Here is an 18863-nt window from a genome sequence, read left to right as displayed (position 1 = left end):
ATATAGTCCCCTTGTTCCCAGTTCGCTATCACTGCTCTGAGTGACTCCATCTGGATTTGAACCCTTGTAAGTGTTCAAATTTTTCAGATTTAGAATCGGTCTCACCTAGCCTTCTGGCTTCAGTACCACCCTATAGTGTGGAACAATACCCCTTTCCTTGTTGTAGGAGGGGTAATTTTATTATCACCTGCTGGGAATACAGCTTGTGAATTGTTTTCAATACTGCCTCCCTGTCGGAGGGGGACATTGGTACAGCAGACTACAGGAACCTGCGAGGGGGGAAACGCCTCGACATTCCAATCTGTGCCCCTTTGATACTACTTGTAGGATCCAGGGGTCCTGTACGGTCCCAGCGTCATGCTGAGAACTTAGTAGAAGCGGTGGAGGGCTTCTGTTACTGGGAATGGGCTGCCTGCTGCAGTCTTCTTCCCTTTCCTCTATCCCTGGGCAGATATCTTATAGGGACGAAAAGACTGAGGCTGAAAAGACGGTGTCTTTTTCTGCAGAGATGTGACTTAGGGTAAAAAACGGTGGATCTTCCAGCAGTTGCCGTGGCCACCAGGTCCCATGGACCGACCCCAAATAACTCCTCCCCTTTTATACGGCAATACATCTTTGTGCCGTTTGGAATCTGCATCCCCTGACCACTGTCGTGTCCATAAACATCTTCTTGCAGATATGGACATCGCATTTACTCTTGATGCCAGAGTGCAAATATCCCTCTGCGCATCTCGTATATATAGAAATGCATCCTTTAAATGCTCTATAGTCAATAAAATACTGTCCCTGTCAAGGGTATCAATATTTTTAGTCAGGGAATCCGACCAAGCCACCTCAGCTCTGCACATCCAGGCTGAGGCGATCGCTGGTCACAGTATAACACCAGCATGTGTGTGTATACTTTTTAGGATATTTTTCTGATAAGCATGTGAGCGCCTTATCCACCCTGAGGGGTGTTTCCCAATGCGCCTTAACTTCTGGCGGGAAAGGGTATACCGCCAATAATTTTCTATCGGGGGAAACCCACGCATCATCACACACTTCATTTCATTTATCTGATTCAGGAAAAACTACAGGTAGTTTTTTCACCTCACACATAATACCCTTCTTTGTGGTACTTGGAGTATCAGAAATATGTAACACCTCCTTCATTGCCCTTAACGTGTGGCCCTAAAGGAAAATACGTTTGTTTCTTCACCGTCGACACTGAAATCAGTGTCCGTGTCTGGGTCTATGTCGACCGACTGAGGTAAATGGGCGTTTTTACAAGCCCCTGACGGTGTCTGAGACGCCTGGACCGGTACTAATTTGTTCGCCGGCCGTCTCATGTCGTCAACCCACTTGCAGCGTGTTGACATTATCACGTAATTCCATAAGTAAGCCATCCATTCCGGTGTTGACTCCCTAGAGAGTGACATCACCATTACAGGCAATTTGCTCCGCCTCCTCACCAACATTTTCCTCATACATGTCGACACACACGTACCGACATACAGCACACACATAGGGAATGCTCTGATAGAGGACAGGACCCACTAGCCCTTTGGGGAGACAGAGGGAGAGTTTGCCAGCACACACCAAAATGCTATAATTATACAGGGACAACCCTTATATAAGTGTTCCTCCCATATAGCATTTAATATATATGTATATCGCCAAATCAGTGCCCCCCCTCTCTGTTTTAACCCTGTTTCTGTAGTGCAGTGCATGGGAGAGCCTGGGAGCCTTCCCCTCAGCCTTTCTGTGAGGGAAAATGGCGCTGTGTGCTGAGGAGAATAGGCCCCGCCCCCTTTTCGGCGGGCTTCTTCTCCGGAGATTGTGAAGTCTGGCAGGGGTTAAATACATCCATATAGCCTCAAGGGCTATATGTGATGTATTTTTCGCCATACAGGTATTCTACATTGCTGCCAGGGCGCCCCCCCCCGCGCCCTGCACCCTCCGTGATCGCTGTGGGAAGTGTGCTGACAGACAATGGCGCACAGCTGCAGTGCTGTGCGCTACCTGAGGAAGACTGAAAAGTCTTCTGCCGCCTGGTTCCGGACCTCTTCAATCTTCAGCATCTGCAAGGGGGTCGGCGGCGCGGCTCCGGGACGAACCCCAGGGCGAGACCTGTGTTCCGACTCCCTCTGAAGCTAATGGTGTCCAGTAGCCTAAGAATCCAATCCATCCTGCACGCAGGTGAGTTGAAATTCTCTCCCCTAAGTCCCTCGATGCAGTGAGCCTGTTGCCAGCAGGACTCACTGAAAATAAAGAACCTAAAAACTTTTTCTAAGCAACTCTTTAAGAGAGCCACCTAGATTGCACCCTTCTCGGACGGGCACAAAAACCTAACTGAGGCTTGGAGGAGGGTCATAGGGGGAGGAGCCAGTACACACCATGTGATCCTAAAAGCTTGCTTTTGTGCCCTGTCTCCTGCGGAGCCGCTATTCCCCATGGTCCTGACGGAGTCCCCAGCATCCACTAGGACGTTAGAGAAAGGAGAATACTATGAGACAAACTCAGGTGCACAGGTCTTTACCAGGTGCGACAAGGCAAGACACCTTTCAGACAAGACGGACCGATCCAGTAATATGCCAGGTTGGTGACGTTACCGCCGATACGTGCAGAGGTGACTCTTGGAGATGAAATGATCTCCAAGTGCCGCCTCTTCCTATGTTGTGAACGGGTGCCATCTTGAATTGACCCGGCTCACCCGTTCATACCACACCGTGAGCCAGGTTGAACACGTGGTTAACCCTGTTCGCCACCTGAGTTGAAATACTGGGTCACTCGACCAGGATTATTTCAACTGGCCCCTTTCAGACTATGCCGCAACCCAAGGTTGCTGTGCGCTCATGTGCAATAACCCGGGTTATTGCTTGCGGCCAAAAAGGGGTATAACAGTTCTCTGTTAAAAAAAAAAAAATAAACTTCCCAAAAGATTTATCTAGCTGTGAATACTTTTTATTTAGCTAACAAGTGTATATGAAGGCTAGCTATACATTCTGTTGCAGTGCCGACTCTCCATTTGAAACACCATCTTTATTCTTTTTGTATTTCCATGAAAAAAAAACCTATTTTTTTTCGTTTGTAAGAAAAATCACCACTCACTTTCATACTGGGGAGTATACTGGACCACTGAGAATGGGTCTACTACGGGATGCCGGCAGCCGGGCTAGCGCAAAAGAGCCCCTTGTGACAACAATATTTATTCCCCCTCCAGGGGCGTCGTGGACCCCCCAAGAGGGAGAATAGTTGTCGGTATGCCGGCTGTCAGGATTTCTGTGCCAGTATGCTGAGGGCCGGGATCCCGACAGCCGGCATATCAAATACCACCCCTGAGAATAAGGCAGGGCACCCAGCTATGTGTAAACAGACTAAGAGGTCTATTCATGAAGCTGTGAAAAAAGTGGAGAAGTGAACCAGTGGAGAAGTTGCCTATGGCAACCAGTCAGCGTTGAAGTAACATCTATAATTTGCTTACTATAAAATTATACAGAGCAGCTGATTGGTTGCCATGGGCAACTCCTCCACTGTCTCACTTCTCCACTTTTCACTGCTTCATGAATAGACCCTTCAATGGGGTCTTCTGGTACACTGGTCCCTCTTACCTTGGCTTTGATAAGGTGATGGAGGGTCCCTGCAGTCGCCAGCTCCTGGGTCATGATGTAGTAGTCCATAGTGTTATAGAACATCGGGTAGGTGGCTATGATCCCATGGTAGCCGGAGAGAGAAATTGATATGGAAAGCTCTTTGACAAAATCTTTCAGCGCGATTCTGTCTTTCCTCACCAGCTTGATGGCCACAGGTTCTCCTAAACATAAGGGTTAAGAAAATGGTATGGTATGGTATGTTACCATGGTATGGTATAATAGTCTGTAGTCTACGACCTCCAGTCTATAGTCATTGCTTGCATACCTGTTTTCTTGTCTTGCGCAAGCAGAACCTTCCCAAAGGTCCCCTGACCCAGCCGCTTGATGATGTTGTAGTGGTCAGAAACCTCCTGTGTTACCTGAGCATGAATTATTAGCATTTTGGAAACGGGTGGCATCTGTCCTCTCCTGAAGAGCCAAGATTTATATATTCAGAGGTCAGTTAAATGGAAAACTCATTTCTAAAGATGATATATTATATATGCACATACGTGGACACACATTTATTTATCCTGTGTGTATCTATCTATCTATCTATCTATCTATCTATCTATCTATATATATATATATATATATATATATATATATATATATATATATATATGAATGGTGTGGTACACTGATGGTGTGTACACACGGTGAGATATTTTCCCACGATTTTGATTTTATAGTCAAAATCGTAAGAAAAGTTAGTGCAGATTGCAAGTGGAAAGTCACCTTGCGATCCCGATTCGATGCTGATGCGCGGTCCTGCGCGGTCGGCATTGCAAGCCTAGATAGACTGTGCAGGCAAGTCAATTTTGACAATCTAGTATAAAAGATAGTCGACTGCACACCTCAGGTCTGATCTACTTCCAACGGTAATTTGAACCTAATCACAGAGCCACACCTGTATCACTCCACATGTGTAAATAGTATCAGCTCTCGCACAGACACTACTCACAGGGGAACAGCACATCACTGCCTCACTATTGCCCTTATTTATCAATGAGTGATACATTTCACTGTGAGTGATAAATTGCACCAGCCAATCAGCTCCTAACTGTCATTTTTCAAACACAGCCTGTGACATGGAAGTTAGGAGCTGATTGGCTGGTGCAAGTTATCACTTACAGTAAAATTGATCACTCATTGATAAATGAGCCCATACTGTATGACTGATATTTCTGACAGAAAACTTTCCCAAAATGTCAAAATCACCACCACATTTACCACCTCATCACACATGACTGGTACAATGATGATCTAGTCAAAACTTTTGAACCACATACATATATACATGTGGGCATTACACACAGGTGTGGCGGTATATACATGTGGGCATTACACACAGGTGCAGCAGTATATACATGTGGGCATTATACACAGGTGCATCAGTATATACATGTGGGCATTACACACAGGTGCAGCAGTATATACATGTGGGCATTATACACAGGTACAGCAGTATATACATGTGGGCATTACACACAGGTGCAGCAGTATATACATGTGGGCATTACTCACAGGTGCAGCAGTATATACATGTGGGCATTATACACAGGTGCAGCAGTATATACATGTGGGCATTATACACAATTGCAGCAGTATATACATGTGGGCATTATACACAGGTGCAGCAGTATATACATGTGGGCATTACACACCGGTGCAGCGGTATATACATGTGGGCATTACACACAGGTGTAGCGGTATATACATGTGGGCATTACACACAGGTGCAGCAGTAAATACATGTGGGCATTATACACAGGTGCAGCAGTATATACATGTGGGCATTACACACAGGGGCAGCAGTATATACATGTGGGCATTACACACAGGTGCAGCAGTATATACATGTGGGCATTACACACAGGTGCAGCAGTATATACATGTGGGCATTACACACAGGTGCAGCAGTATATACATGTGGGCATTATACACAGGTGCAGCAGTATATACATGTGGGCATTACACACAGGTGCAGCAGTATATACATGTGGGCATTACACACAGGTGCAGCAGTATATACATGTGGGCATTATACACAGGTGCAGCAGTATATACATGTGGGCATTACACACAGGTGCAGCAGTATATACTTGTGGGCATTACACACAGGTGCAGCAGTATATACATGTGGGCATTATACACAGGTGCAGCAGTATATACATGTGGGCATTATACACAATTGCAGCAGTAGATACATGTGGGCATTATACACAGGTGCAGCAGTATATACATGTGGGCATTCCACACAGGTGCAGCAGTATATACATGTGGGCATTACACACAGGTGCAGCGGTATATACATGTGGGCATTACACACAGGTGTAGCGGTATATACATGTGGGCATTACACACAGGTGCAGCAGTAAATACATGTGGGCATTATACACAGGTGCAGCAGTATATACATATGGGCATTACACACAGGTGCAGCAGTATGTACATGTGGGGATTATACACAGGTGCAGCAGTATATACATGTGGGCATTACACACAGGTGCAGCAGTATATACATGTGGGCATTATACACAGGTGCATCAGTATATACATGTGGGCATTACACACAGGTGCAGCAGTATATACATGTGGGTATTATACACAGGTGCAGCAGTATATACATGTGGGCATTATACACAGGTGCAGCAGTATATACATGTGGGCATTATACACAATTGCAGCAGTATATACATGTGGGCATTATACACAGGTGCAGCAGTATATACATGTGGGCATTACACACAGGTGCAGCAGTATATACATGTGGGCATTATACACAGGTGCAGCAGTATATACATGTGGGCATTACACACAGGTGCAGCAGTATATACATGTGGGCATTACACACAGGTGCAGCAGTATATACATGTGGGCATTATACACAGGTGCAGCAGTATATACATGTGGGCATTACACACAGGTGCAGCAGTATATACTTGTGGGCATTACACACAGGTGCAGCAGTATATACATGTGGGCATTATACACAGGTGCAGCAGTATATACATGTGGGCATTATACACAATTGCAGCAGTATATACATGTGGGCATTATACACAGGTGCAGCAGTATATACATGTGGGCATTACACACAGGTGCAGCAGTATATACATGTGGGCATTACACACAGGTGTAGCAGTATATACATGTGGGCATTACACACAGGTGTAGCGGTATATCCATGTGGGCATTACACACGGGTGCAGCAGTAAATACATGTGGGCATTATACACAGGTGCAGCAGTATATACATGAGGGCATTATACACAGGTGCAGCAGTATATACATGTGGGCATTACACACAGGTGCAGCAGTATATACATGTGGGCATTATACACAGGTGCATCAGTATATACATGTGGGCATTACACACAGGTGCAGCAGTATATACATGTGGGTATTATACACAGGTGCAGCAGTATATACTGCTGGAAATTTGGTGACTTTTGATCAGAGATGTGTGGAAAAGACAGGCACCTGTCATAGACATTAACTCCAGAGTATTGACTATAAAAATAATTAGGATAATACAAAGAAGATATTTGTCCTTCTGTCTGTATTTCTATACAAATCCACAGTTTACAAGCAAAGATCGTGAAATCTGACATACAAGCGTATTAAAACACGGCGGAGGCAACTAAAACAATTAGGAATCCCTAGCACCCCTAGGGGTGAGAGACAGCAGCACAGAGTATTATTGGAGACAGCATAACTACTGAATGCCTGGACCAATTTACAACAAGCTTGGTACACATATGCCTTACAATCTGGGAACAAACACTGTGGGGGGTAGACACCCCTAGCACCCCTAGGGGTGAGGCAGCAGCACTGAGTATTTCAGGAGACCGCATAACTTTGGAATGCCTGCAGCAATTTACAACAAACTTGGTACACATATGACTTACACTCTGGGAACAAACACTGTGGGGGTAACACCACTAGCACCCCTAGGGGTGAGGCAGCAGCACAGACTATATCAGGACATGCATGTTATGTCAGTGATGACAGGGCTGTATTTGACAGGGCCAGTGACATGATGTGAGGAAAGGAATGCAGGTAGCACAAACCCACACACAGAGTTATATAGTGGAAGTAGCACGGTCCCCCAGCAGCACAGAGTATATCAGGAGATACATAATGTGCTGTGCTATATAATAAACTGTGAATAAGTCGATAATTTCACAGGGGCACTGACATGATGTGAGGAGGGGAATGGAGGCAACAGGAAGCCACAGACTGAGAGTTGTATAGTGGGAAGAGCAGGGTCCCTTGAGGGACCAAAAAGGGGCCCGACCACTACACAAAGTGCGTCAGGGAAGCAAGATATGCCTATATACTAGATCTCCAACCAACGTAAATTAATGAACAACTATCATTCTAATTTACCATCCTCATCCCGTAGCGAAGCACTGGTATTCAGCTATCTACAATGTTATTTATACTGTGTGTTTAATATTTACATTTATTTTTGTAAAAAGACATTCTTAAAATCACGGGCATCGCCGGGTACTACAGCTAGTACTTTATATAGGCAAAACTCCGGCTTATATGTTAGTATGACAAGAAAGGCTTTGCCCCACCTTACCGCATGTCACTGATTTTTTATATATATATATATATATATATATATATATATAATAGCATCAGTATGAAAAACAGGCAGCTGGGATCCCGGAAGCTGGCAACGGGGATAGCGCTAAAATGCCCCTTACCGGTTCGCTGCACTCGCCACAGGTTATATTCTCCCTCTATGGGTATTGTGGACACCCATAGAGGAAGAAAAGCCTGCGGTGCCGGGATTCCACCGTCAGGCGGGATTCCATCGTCAGCATGGTGACGTCCGGGACCCCGACTGCCGGTACTGTAGCCGCATCTCATATATATATATATATATATATATATATATATATATATATAAAATACTTAGGGCCTAATTCAGAGTTGATCACAGCAGCAAATTTGTTAGCAGTTGGGCAAAACCATGTGCACTGCAGGGGGGGGCAGATATAACATTTGCAGAGAGAGTTAGATTTGGGTGGGTTATTTTGTTTCTGTGCAGGGTACATACTGGCTGCTTTATTTTTACACTGCAATTTAGATTGCAGATTGAACACACCACACCCAAATCTATCTCTCTCTGCACATGTTATAGCTGTTCCCCCTGCAGTGCACATGGTTTTGCCCAACTGCTAAAAAATTTCCTGCTGCGATCAACTTGGAATTACCCCCCATGTGCACTGCAGGGGGGCAGATATAACATGTGGAGAGAGAGTTAGATTTGGGTGGGGTGTGTTCAAACTGAAATCTAAATTGCAGTGTAAAAATAAAGCAGCCAGTATTTACCCTGCACAGAAACAATATGACATACCCAAATCTAACTCTCTCTGCACATGTTATATCTGCCCCCCCCCCCCCCCCCCCCCTGCAGTGCACATGGGTGGTCATTCCGAGTTGATCACATGTAGCAACTTTTTGCTGCTCGTGCGATCAACCCGACGCCGCCTATGGGGGAGTGTATTTTAGCATAGCAGGGCTGCGATTGCTTGTGCAGCCCTGCTATGCTAAACAAGTTTCATGGAAAACAAGACCAGCCCTACGCCTACTTTCCCAGTGCGACGGATCCAGCGATGAAGGTCCTGGCTGTGACGTCAGACATCCGCCCTCCAAGCGCCTGGAAATGCCTGCATTCGCCTTACCACGCCCGGGAAACGGTGAGTAGACTCCCCAATCCTCCTTCCCGCTGTCAATCTTCTTGATAATCGGGCCTGCAATCGATTTCTTCTGTCCTGGCGTCGTTGCCCGGCGACTGCCGTTGATGGGTAACGACGCTCGTGCGCAATGCGGGTGCCGCGCAGCCGCAGTGCTGACCTGTTTGCACTGCAGCGAAGAACCGCTGCGTGCGAATGGGTCGGAATGACCCTCATGGTTTTGCCCATCTGCTAACAAATTTGCTGCTGCGATCAACTCTGAATTACCCCAGTAGATAATTTGTACAAAATTACACATACAGTACCTTCAGTATCCACAAAAATGTGCTCCGTCACAGTGCTGAAATATGTATAGCTTTCTCGGCTCCACCAAGGGGGGTGTAGTATTTTATGCCGGCGGCCGAGCTCCCGGCAACCAGCATACCAGCGCCAGAATCCTGACCGCCGGCATACCGACAGTGTGGCGAGCGCAAATGAGCCCCTTGCGGACTCGCTGCACTCGCCACGCTATTTATTCTCTCTGCAGGGGGGTCGTGGACCCCCAAGAGGGAGATAAAGTGTCGGTATGCCGGCTGTTGGGATTCCGGCACCGGTATACTGTGCGCCGGGATCCCGACAGCCGGCAAACTGAACCCACCAAGGGCACATGAAAAAGAGAACCAGCATTCCAGCAGTTAGGGGAAAAAATGCAATGCACGTATTTAATAGAAAAAGCCATCCTGTTACAGTATACAGGTACAATACTTAGAATATATATAATAATATATATATCTCACATAGAGAAATCAGCATGCCACAATTTGCAGAATTGGTGTCCTCCTAGGTCATGCAGAGTCCAAATATATGAAGAAAACAGGCAGCGCTTATGGATCGTTTACAGAACAATTCACAACACAGACCTTATAGTCAGTTCAACGTTTTAGTCTATCTACAAGAACATGCACAAACAAATACAACATGCCTTAAATAATATAAAATGCCTTCTATTAGTACAGAGAACACACACTATATAGGGCTTATTCAAATGTTTTAGTTTAGGTTCTTAATGATGCACTGAAAAATCAAATAAATACCATGCAGACCGAACAACAAAACACTAGTGGAACCAATTATTTTCGTATGTATAAAAAGTTTGATTAATTACAGTACTAATTATATAGCAGCAACCTCTGAAGGCACTGCACCCAACAAACATACCCCCAGTAGGATAAACCATGGGCTGAGGACTCACCTGGGCAGAAGGAGTGAGCTGGACATTAAGTTATCCCTGAGGGTCACAGAATAGCTGTAGTCCAATACAGTGAGGGGAAGCCAGCACCTAGAGGGTCGGATCTCCACACACTTTGTGGTGGAATTAGGGGCACCTCTTGAGGACAGTGTTCAATCAGAATACAAGGAGAGTGAGTGTGTGAGGAATGAGCCACATCTATCTTTTATGGAGGAGCTCAGCCTGGGGTGAAGGTGACTCCCTGTCCAGGTACAGTACCATGGAATCCCATGAAAACTCTATTACATTGCAAATGAAGGGTTCAACTGGAAGTCACCGGTGTGTGAAGAATCTATTGTGATGGGACAAGGTGTGAATGGACTGTGTGGAGCCTGGCAGGTCCCAGTGGGTGACAGGGAGGGGACCAAGCCTGTATTGTTACTATAGATTGTAAGCTCTTCATGTAAATCAGTCACTAGTACAGTGACTATAGACCAGGTCTGTCTTCCCCGCCTGGCACTGTTCTGCCCCACACAGAAACCTCTCAGACTAACATCTCACCTGAGTAGTAGCATTATTATGTTGGAATATACATTTCTGCTGTAAGGTAAGATGGCTGACTTGCACCTGTCTTCGCAGCCAGGCTGCTATCACATCACTGGCGGCCAATTGCATGCTGGGCAGCCCCCAGCATGCGATCGCAAGCAGTTTTGCTAATTTAGCAAAACAGCAACTGATGCTGAATAGGGTATAATGTACATACAGTATTTCCATAACTTGTTTGGTATGGTGTTTGCATTACTTGACCTATTGACTGCCAGCTATTGTTCTCTGGTATCAGCCCTTTTGGGCAAACTTTTGATACTTGTTTAATTTTGTATCTTCCAATTCCATTAACCTTATCGGGGGTAATTCAGAGTTGATCGCAGCAGCAAATTTGTTAGCAGTTGGACAAAATCTGGGCCCTCATTCCGAGTTGATCGTTCGCTGCCGTTTTTCGCAGCATAGCGATCAGGCTAAAAACCGTCTGTTCTGCGCATGCGTATGGGCCGCAGGGCGCACGCGCCAAGTACTTTCACACAAAACTAAGCAATTTTACACAGGGGCGAGCGACGCTTTTCAGTCGCTCTGCTGATCGTAGTGTGATTGACAGGAAGTGGGTGTATCTGGGCGGAAACAGACCGTTTTCCGGGAGTGTGCTAAAAAACGCAGGCGTGTCAGGCTAAAATGCAGGAGTGGCTGGAGAAACAGGGGAGTGGCTGGCTGAATGCAGGGCGTGTTTGTGACGTCAAATCAGGAACCAAACAGTCTGCAGTGATCGCAATCTAGGAGTAGGTCTGGAGCTACTCAGAAACTGCAGGAAAAGATTTTCGAGCAATTCTGCTAATCTTTCGTTCGCACTTCTGCTAAGCTAAGATACACTCCCAGAGGGCGGTGGCCTAGCGTGTGCAATGCTGCTAAAAGCAGCTAGCGAGTGAACAACTCGGAATGAGGGCCATAGTGCACTGCAGGGGGGGTAGATGTAATATTTGCAGAGAGAGTTAGATTTGGGTGGGTTATTTTGTTTCTGTGCAGGGTAAATACTGGCTGCTTTATTTTTACACTGCAATTTAGATTTCAGATTGAACACACCCCACCCATATCTAACGGTTTCTGCACATGTTATATCTGCCCCCCTGCAGTGCACATGGGGGGTAATTCAGACCTGATCGCTGGGCAGCGATTTTAGCAGCCCTGCGATCGGATAGTCACCGCCCACTGGGGGAGTGTATTGTAGCTGTGCAAGTGTGCGATCACATGTGTAGCAGAGCTGCACAAACTGATTTTGTGCAATTTCTGTGCAACCCAGAACTTACTCAGCCGCTGCGATCACTTCAGCCTGTCTGGGACCGGAATTGACGTCAAACACCCGCCCTGCAAACGCTTGGACACGCCTGCGTTTTTCCAGACACTCCCTGAAAACTGTCAGTTGCCACCCACAAATGCCCTCTTCATTTCAGTCGCCTTGCGATCACCTGTGCGATTGCTTTTTTCGCACCATCCCATCGCTATGCATCAATCCCCGTAGCTGCGGTATGTTGCGCCTGCGCATTGCGGTGAATACGCATGCGCAGTTCGGACCTGATTGCAGGCTGTGTGAAAACGCAGCCTAGCGATCAGGTCTGAATTACCCTCATGGTTTTGCCAAACTGCTAACAAATTTGCTGCTGCGATCAGATCTGAATTACCCCTTTTACACTGCAGCAGTTTACTATTAAAAATAAACACAATAATAAAACAGACTCAAGTATTAATAGACACATAAATAAGCAATAGGACTTTAAACAGGTCCCTCCGTCAGAGTATGTAGGCGATTAAGCGTCTGTGGGCCCAATTCAGAAATGCACGTAAACCCGATGGTTTACCAAGAAATCCGATGGTTGTAGGTCTGCACATGTTCACAAGGGTTTTGGGATATCGCTTGCGGCCCCCTGTCAGCATGTTGCGGCGTTTGGGGGGAGGCTGACATGGGGGCGTGCCACCCTTGTTTTGTAGGCGTGACGGTTCCAGGGTCTGTGTCGTCAGACGCAGATTTACTGGACCGAGATGTCCGGATCTGAGCTTAAGCTTACTGGTGCCTAAAAACATGGCCGCGATTGTTATCCGAGGCTGCGTCCTGAGATTCCAGTCGTGGTATTAATTGTGAGATTGAAACTTCAAGATATTTTTTTCTCTTTAGTTCTGGTGATACAAAAGTTACAAACAAATATACTATTTGTCAGTGTTCCATTGCATTTAATCTTAGTATATTTAGCGGGGTGGAGTCCAAAATTGCCAGAGGTGCGGGATGCCGGCCAATCCCTGACGTTTTTTTAAATGGGCAAACACTTACAAGGCAAAACCATGCCTACTAAGTGACTGCCACTTTCCAAATCGTCCGAAATCGGCCGGCATCCCCCATCTCCAATGATCTTGGACTCCATTACATTCCACCGATTATCTTTTATGTGAACACCACAATATTTGAAGCATGACGCGTCCGTCATAAGCACAATTTCACTTTTATGTGGTCATCGAACTCTTTCCAAAACTATTTCTATTTTTATATAGTTTTTTTTTTGTTTCCTATTTCTATTTTTATATAATAGTTTCCAAAACTATATATATATTTCTCTTATGTCCTAGAGGATGCTGGGGACTCCGTAAGGACCATGGGGTATAGACGGGCTCCGCAGGAGACATGGGCACTCTAAAGACTTTAGAATGGGTGTGCACTGGCTCCTCCCTCTATGCCCCTCCTCCAGACCTCCGTTAGATCCTGTGCCCAGAGGAGACTGGGTGCACTGCAGGGGAGCTCTACTGAGTTTCTCTGAAAAATACTTTTTGTTAGGTTTTTTATTTTCAGGGAGCACTGCTGGCAACAGGCTCCCTGCATCGTAGGACTGAGGGGAGAGAAGCAGACCTACTTAAATGATAGGCTCTGCTTCTTAGGCTACTGGACATCATTTGCTCCAGAGGGTCGGAACGCAGGTCTCACCCTCGCCGTTTGTCCCGTAGCCGCGCCGCCGTCCTCCTCACAGAGCCGGAAGATAGAAGCCGGGTGAGTATAAGAAGAAAAGAAGACTTTAAGGCAGCAGAAGACTTCAGATCTTCACTGAGGTAACGCGCAGCGGTAACGCTGCGCGTCTTTGCTCCCACACATACACAGTGGGCACTGTAAGGGTGCAGGGCGCAGGGGGGGCGCCCTGGGCAGCAATATTAACCTCAAGGGACACTGGCATATAGATTGGATACTGCGGAGGCGGTATATTAAAAAAAAAACCCGCCAGTATAAATAATTTGAGCGGGACCGAAGCCCGCCTCGGAGGGGGCGGAGCTTGGTCCTCCAGCACTAATTAGCGCCATTTTCTCCACAGCACACTGCAGAGAAGCTGGCTCCCCGGACTCTCCCCTGCTGAACACGGTTACAGAGGGCAAAAAAGAGGGGGGGGGGGCACATTTAATTGGCGCAGTGAGTGTAATTATATATATAAAAGCGCTGTACTAACTGGGATTTTATTCCAGTGTCCGGTGGTGCTGGGTGTGTGCTGGCATACTCTCTCTCTGTCTCTCCAAAGGGCCTTATTGGGGGACTGTCTCCATATAGATATATCCCTGAGTGTGTGTGGGTACGTGTGTGTCGGCATGTCTGAAGCTGTAGGCTCATCTAAGGAGGAGGTGGAGCAGATGATTGTGGTGTCTCCGTCGGCAACGCCGACATCTGATTGGTTGGATATGTGGAATGTTTTAAATGCAAATGTGTCTTTATTACATAAGAGATTGGACAAAGCAGAGTCCAGGGATAAAACAGGGAGTCAATCCATGGCTTTGACTGTGTCACAGGGCCCTTCTGGGTCTCAGAAACGTCCACTGTCCCAAGTAGCAGACTCTGATACCGACACGGATTCTGACTCCAGTGTCGACTATGATGATGCGAGGTTACACCCAAGGGTGGCCAAAAGTATTCATTATATGATTATTGCAATAAAAGATGTTTTGCATATCACAGATGACCCCTCTGTCCCTGACACGAGGGTATGCATGTTTAAGGAAAAGAAACCTGAGGTAACCTTTCCCCCATCTCGTGAGCTGAATGAGTTATTTGAAAAAGCTTGGGAAACTCCAGACAAGAAACTGCAGATTCCCAAGAGAATTCTTATGGCGTATACTTTCCCGGCACAGGACAGGTTACGGTGGGAATCCTCGCCCAAGGTGGACAAGGCTTTAACGCGCTTGTCCAAAAAGGTGGCGCTACCATCCCCAGACACGGCAGCCCTCAAGGATCCTGCTGATCGCAGACAGGAGACTACCTTAAAATCAATTTATACACATACGGGTGCCTTGCTCAGACCGGCAATAGCGTCGGCTTGGGTTTGTAGCGCTGTAGCAGCTTGGGCAGATACCTTGTCAGCTGACATTAATACCCTAGATAGGGATACCATTTTATTGACCTTAGGTCACATTAAAGACGCAGTCTTATATATGAGAGACGCTCAGAGAGACGTTGGGCTGCTAGGTTCGAGAGCCATCGCCATGGCGATTTCTGCTAGGCGAGCCCTGTGGACGCGCCAATGGATGGGTGATGCCGACTCAAAGAGGCATATGGAAGTTTTGCCTTACAAGGGTGAGGTTTTATTTGGGGAAGGTCTCGCGGACCTGGTTTCCACAGCTACCACGGGTAAATCTACCCTTTTACCTTATGTTCCCCCACAGCAAAAGAAAACACCACAATATCAGATGCAGTCCTTTCGGTCGCATAAGTCTAGAAGAGGTCGGGGCTCTTCCTTCCTCGCCAGAGGTAAAGGTAGAGGGAAAAGAATGCCTGCTATGGCTAGTTCCCAGGAGCAGAAGTCCTCCCCGGCTTGACGCTGGGGCTCCACTGAGGGAGTCCGCGCCGGTGGGGGCACGTGTTCGACTCTTCAGCCACGTCTGGGATCAGACGTGGATCCTTGGGCAATGGAAATTGTATCCCAAGGCTACAAGCCGGAATTCGAAGACGTGCCTCCTCGCCGGTTTTTCAAATCGGCTTTACCAGCTTCTTCCCCAGAAAGGGAGATAGTTTTAGCTGCAATCCAAAAACTGTGTCAACAACAAGTGGTTGTCGAGGTTACCCTAGTTCAACAGGGGAAGGGGTACTATTCAACCCTATTTGTGGTCCCGAAACCAGATGGCTCGGTCAGACCCATTCTAAATTTAAAATCTCTAAACCTGTACTTGAAAAAGTTCAAATTCAAGATGGAATCGCGCCGGGCAGTTATCTCCAGCCTGGAAGGGGGGGATTTTATGGTGTCACCCTCATCAGACGTACCTGAGATTCGCTGTACAGGACTGTCATTACCAGTTTCTGACGTTGCCGTTTGGGCTTTCCACGGGCCGAGGATTTTTACCAAGGTAATGGCGGAAATGATGGTGCTCCTGCGCAGACAGAGAGTCACAATTATCCCCTACTTGGACGATCTCCTGATAAAAGCGAGATCGAGAGATCAGTTGCTGAAAAGCGTGTCGCTCTCCCTGAGAGTGCTGCAGCAACATGGCTGGATTCTAAATCTACCAAAGTCACAGTTGGTTCCAACGACTCGGCTATCTTTCTTAGGCATGATTCTGGACACGGAACAAAAGAGGGTTTTTCTCCCGATGGAAAAAGCCCAGGAACTCCAGAACATAGTCAGAGGCCTGTTAAAACCGAAAAGAGTGTCAGTCCATCAATGCACTCGAGTACTGGGAAAAATGGTGGCAACCTACAAGGCCATTCCCTTCGGCAGGTTTCATGCGAGGACATTTCAGTGGGACCTTCTGGACAAGTGGTCCGGGTCCCATCTTCAAATTCATCAGAAAATAAGCCTGTCCCCCAGGGTGTCTCTTCTGTTGTGGCTGCAGAGTGCTGGAGGGTCGCAGGTTCGGCATTCAAGACTGGGTTCTGGTGACCACGGACGCGAGCCTCCGAGGATGGGGAGCAGTCACACAAGGAAAAAAATTTCAGGGAACATGGTCAAGCCAGGAGGCTTATCTACACATCAACATACTGGAATTAAGGGCCATATACAACGGCCTACGACAAGCGGAGAATCTTCTTCGCAACCTACCGGTTCTGATTCAATCAGACAACGTCACAGCCGTGGCTCATGTAAACCGCCAAGGCGGGACAAAGAGCAGAGTGGCAATGGCGGAAGCCACATGAATTCTGCACTGGGCGGAAAATCACGTAAGCGCTCTGTCAGCAGTCTTCATTCCGGGAGTGGACAACTGGGAAGCAGACTTCCTCAGCAGACACGATCTCCATCCAGGAGAGTGGGGACTTCATCGAGAAGTTTTTGTAGAGATAACAAGTCTTTGGGGACTTCCTCAAATAGACATGATGGCATCACGCCTCAACAAGAAGCTTCGGAGGTATTGTGCCAGGTCAAGGGACCCTCAGGCAGTAGCGGTAGACGCCCTGGTGACACCATGGGTGTTTCAGTCGGTCTATGTATTCCCTTCTCTTCCTCTCATCTCCAAAATATTGAGAATCATAAGAAGAAAAAGAGTGCAGACAATACTCATTGTTCCAGATTGGCCTCGAAGGGCCTGGTATTCAGATCTTTAGGAGATGCTCACAGAAGATCCATGGCCTCTTCCTCTCAGGGAGGACCTGTTGCAGCAGGGACCCTGCGTATTCCAAGACTTGCCGCGGTTACGTTTGACGGCATGGCGGTTGAACACCGAATCCTAGCTGGGAAAGGTATTCCGGAGGAAGTCATCCCTACTCTGATAAAGGCTAGGAAGGAGGTGGCGGCGAAACATTATCACCGTATCTGGAGGAAGTATGTATCTTGGTGTGAAGCCAAAAATGCTCCTACGGAAGATTTCCACTTGGGCCGTTTTCTCCACTTTCTACAGACAGGAGTGGATATGGGCCTGAAGTTAGGTTCCATTAAGGTACAGATTTCGGCCCTATCTATATTCTTTCAGAAGGAATTGGCTTCTCTCCCAGAAGTCCAGACTTTTGTAAAGGGAGTGCTGCACATCCAGCCTCCTTTTGTGCCCCCAGTGGCACCTTGGGACCTTAACGTGGTGTTACAGTTCCTAAAATCTCACTGGTTTGAGCCTCTTCAAACAGTTGAATTAAAATTTCTCACTTGGAAGGTGGTCATGTTGTTGGCCTTGGCATCTGCAAGGCGGGTGTCCGAATTGGCGGCTTTGTCTCACAAAAGCCCCTATCTGATTTTCCATGTGAATAGAGCAGAGTTGAGGACGCGTCCTCAATTTTTGCCTAAGGTGGTTTCATCGTTTCATATGAACCAACCTATTGTGGTGCCGGTGGCTACGGGAGACTTGGAGGATTCCAAGTCCCTGGATGTAGTCAGGGCCTTAAAAATTTACGTAGCCAGGATGGCTCGGATTAGGAAAACAGAGGCAGTGTTTGTCCTGTATGCGGCCAACAAGGTTGGCGCTCCTGCTTCTAAGCAGACTATTGCTCGCTGGATCTGTAACACGATTCAGCAGGCTCATTCTACGGCTGGATTGCTGGTACCATATTCGGTAAAGGCCCATTCCACTAGGAAGGTGGGCTCTTCTTGGCGGCTGCCCGAGGTGTCTCGGCATTACAACTTTGCCGAGCAGCTACTTGGTTGGGTTCAAACACTTTTGCTAAATTCTACAAGTTTGATACCTTGGCTGAGGAGGACCTCATGTTTGCTCAATCGGTACTGCAGAGCCATGCGCACTCTCCCGCCCGGTCTGGAGCTTTGGTATAATCCTCATGGTCCTTATGGAGTCCCCAGCATACTCTAGGACGTAAGAGAAAATAAGATTTTAAACCTACCGGTAAAA

General features: G+C 47.0%; 2 protein-coding genes across 6 annotated transcripts in view; one reads left to right on the top strand and one right to left on the bottom strand.

The window, feature by feature from the left end:
• Positions 1-18863, top strand: part of LOC134908966 (protein eva-1 homolog C-like) — a 600054-nt gene that overhangs the window by 239788 nt on the left and 341403 nt on the right. The window lies entirely within an intron of this gene.
• The window catches only part of LOC134909216 (serine/threonine-protein kinase SBK1-like), a 40274-nt gene that overhangs the window by 3803 nt on the left and 17608 nt on the right, over positions 1-18863 (bottom strand). The window contains exons 2-3 of the mRNA XM_063915869.1: positions 3898-4040; positions 3591-3793 (exon numbers count right to left, since the gene is read on the bottom strand). Of these exons, the coding sequence (XP_063771939.1) occupies positions 3591-3793; positions 3898-4040 (346 nt within the window). The remainder of the gene's footprint in view (positions 1-3590; positions 3794-3897; positions 4041-18863) is intronic.

Source organism: Pseudophryne corroboree, chromosome 4, assembly GCF_028390025.1.
Source record: "Pseudophryne corroboree isolate aPseCor3 chromosome 4, aPseCor3.hap2, whole genome shotgun sequence".
Classification (NCBI taxonomy): domain Eukaryota; kingdom Metazoa; phylum Chordata; class Amphibia; order Anura; family Myobatrachidae; genus Pseudophryne; species Pseudophryne corroboree.
Note: the sequence above shows the minus strand (reverse complement) of the source record. Positions and strands in the feature narration are given on the sequence as shown.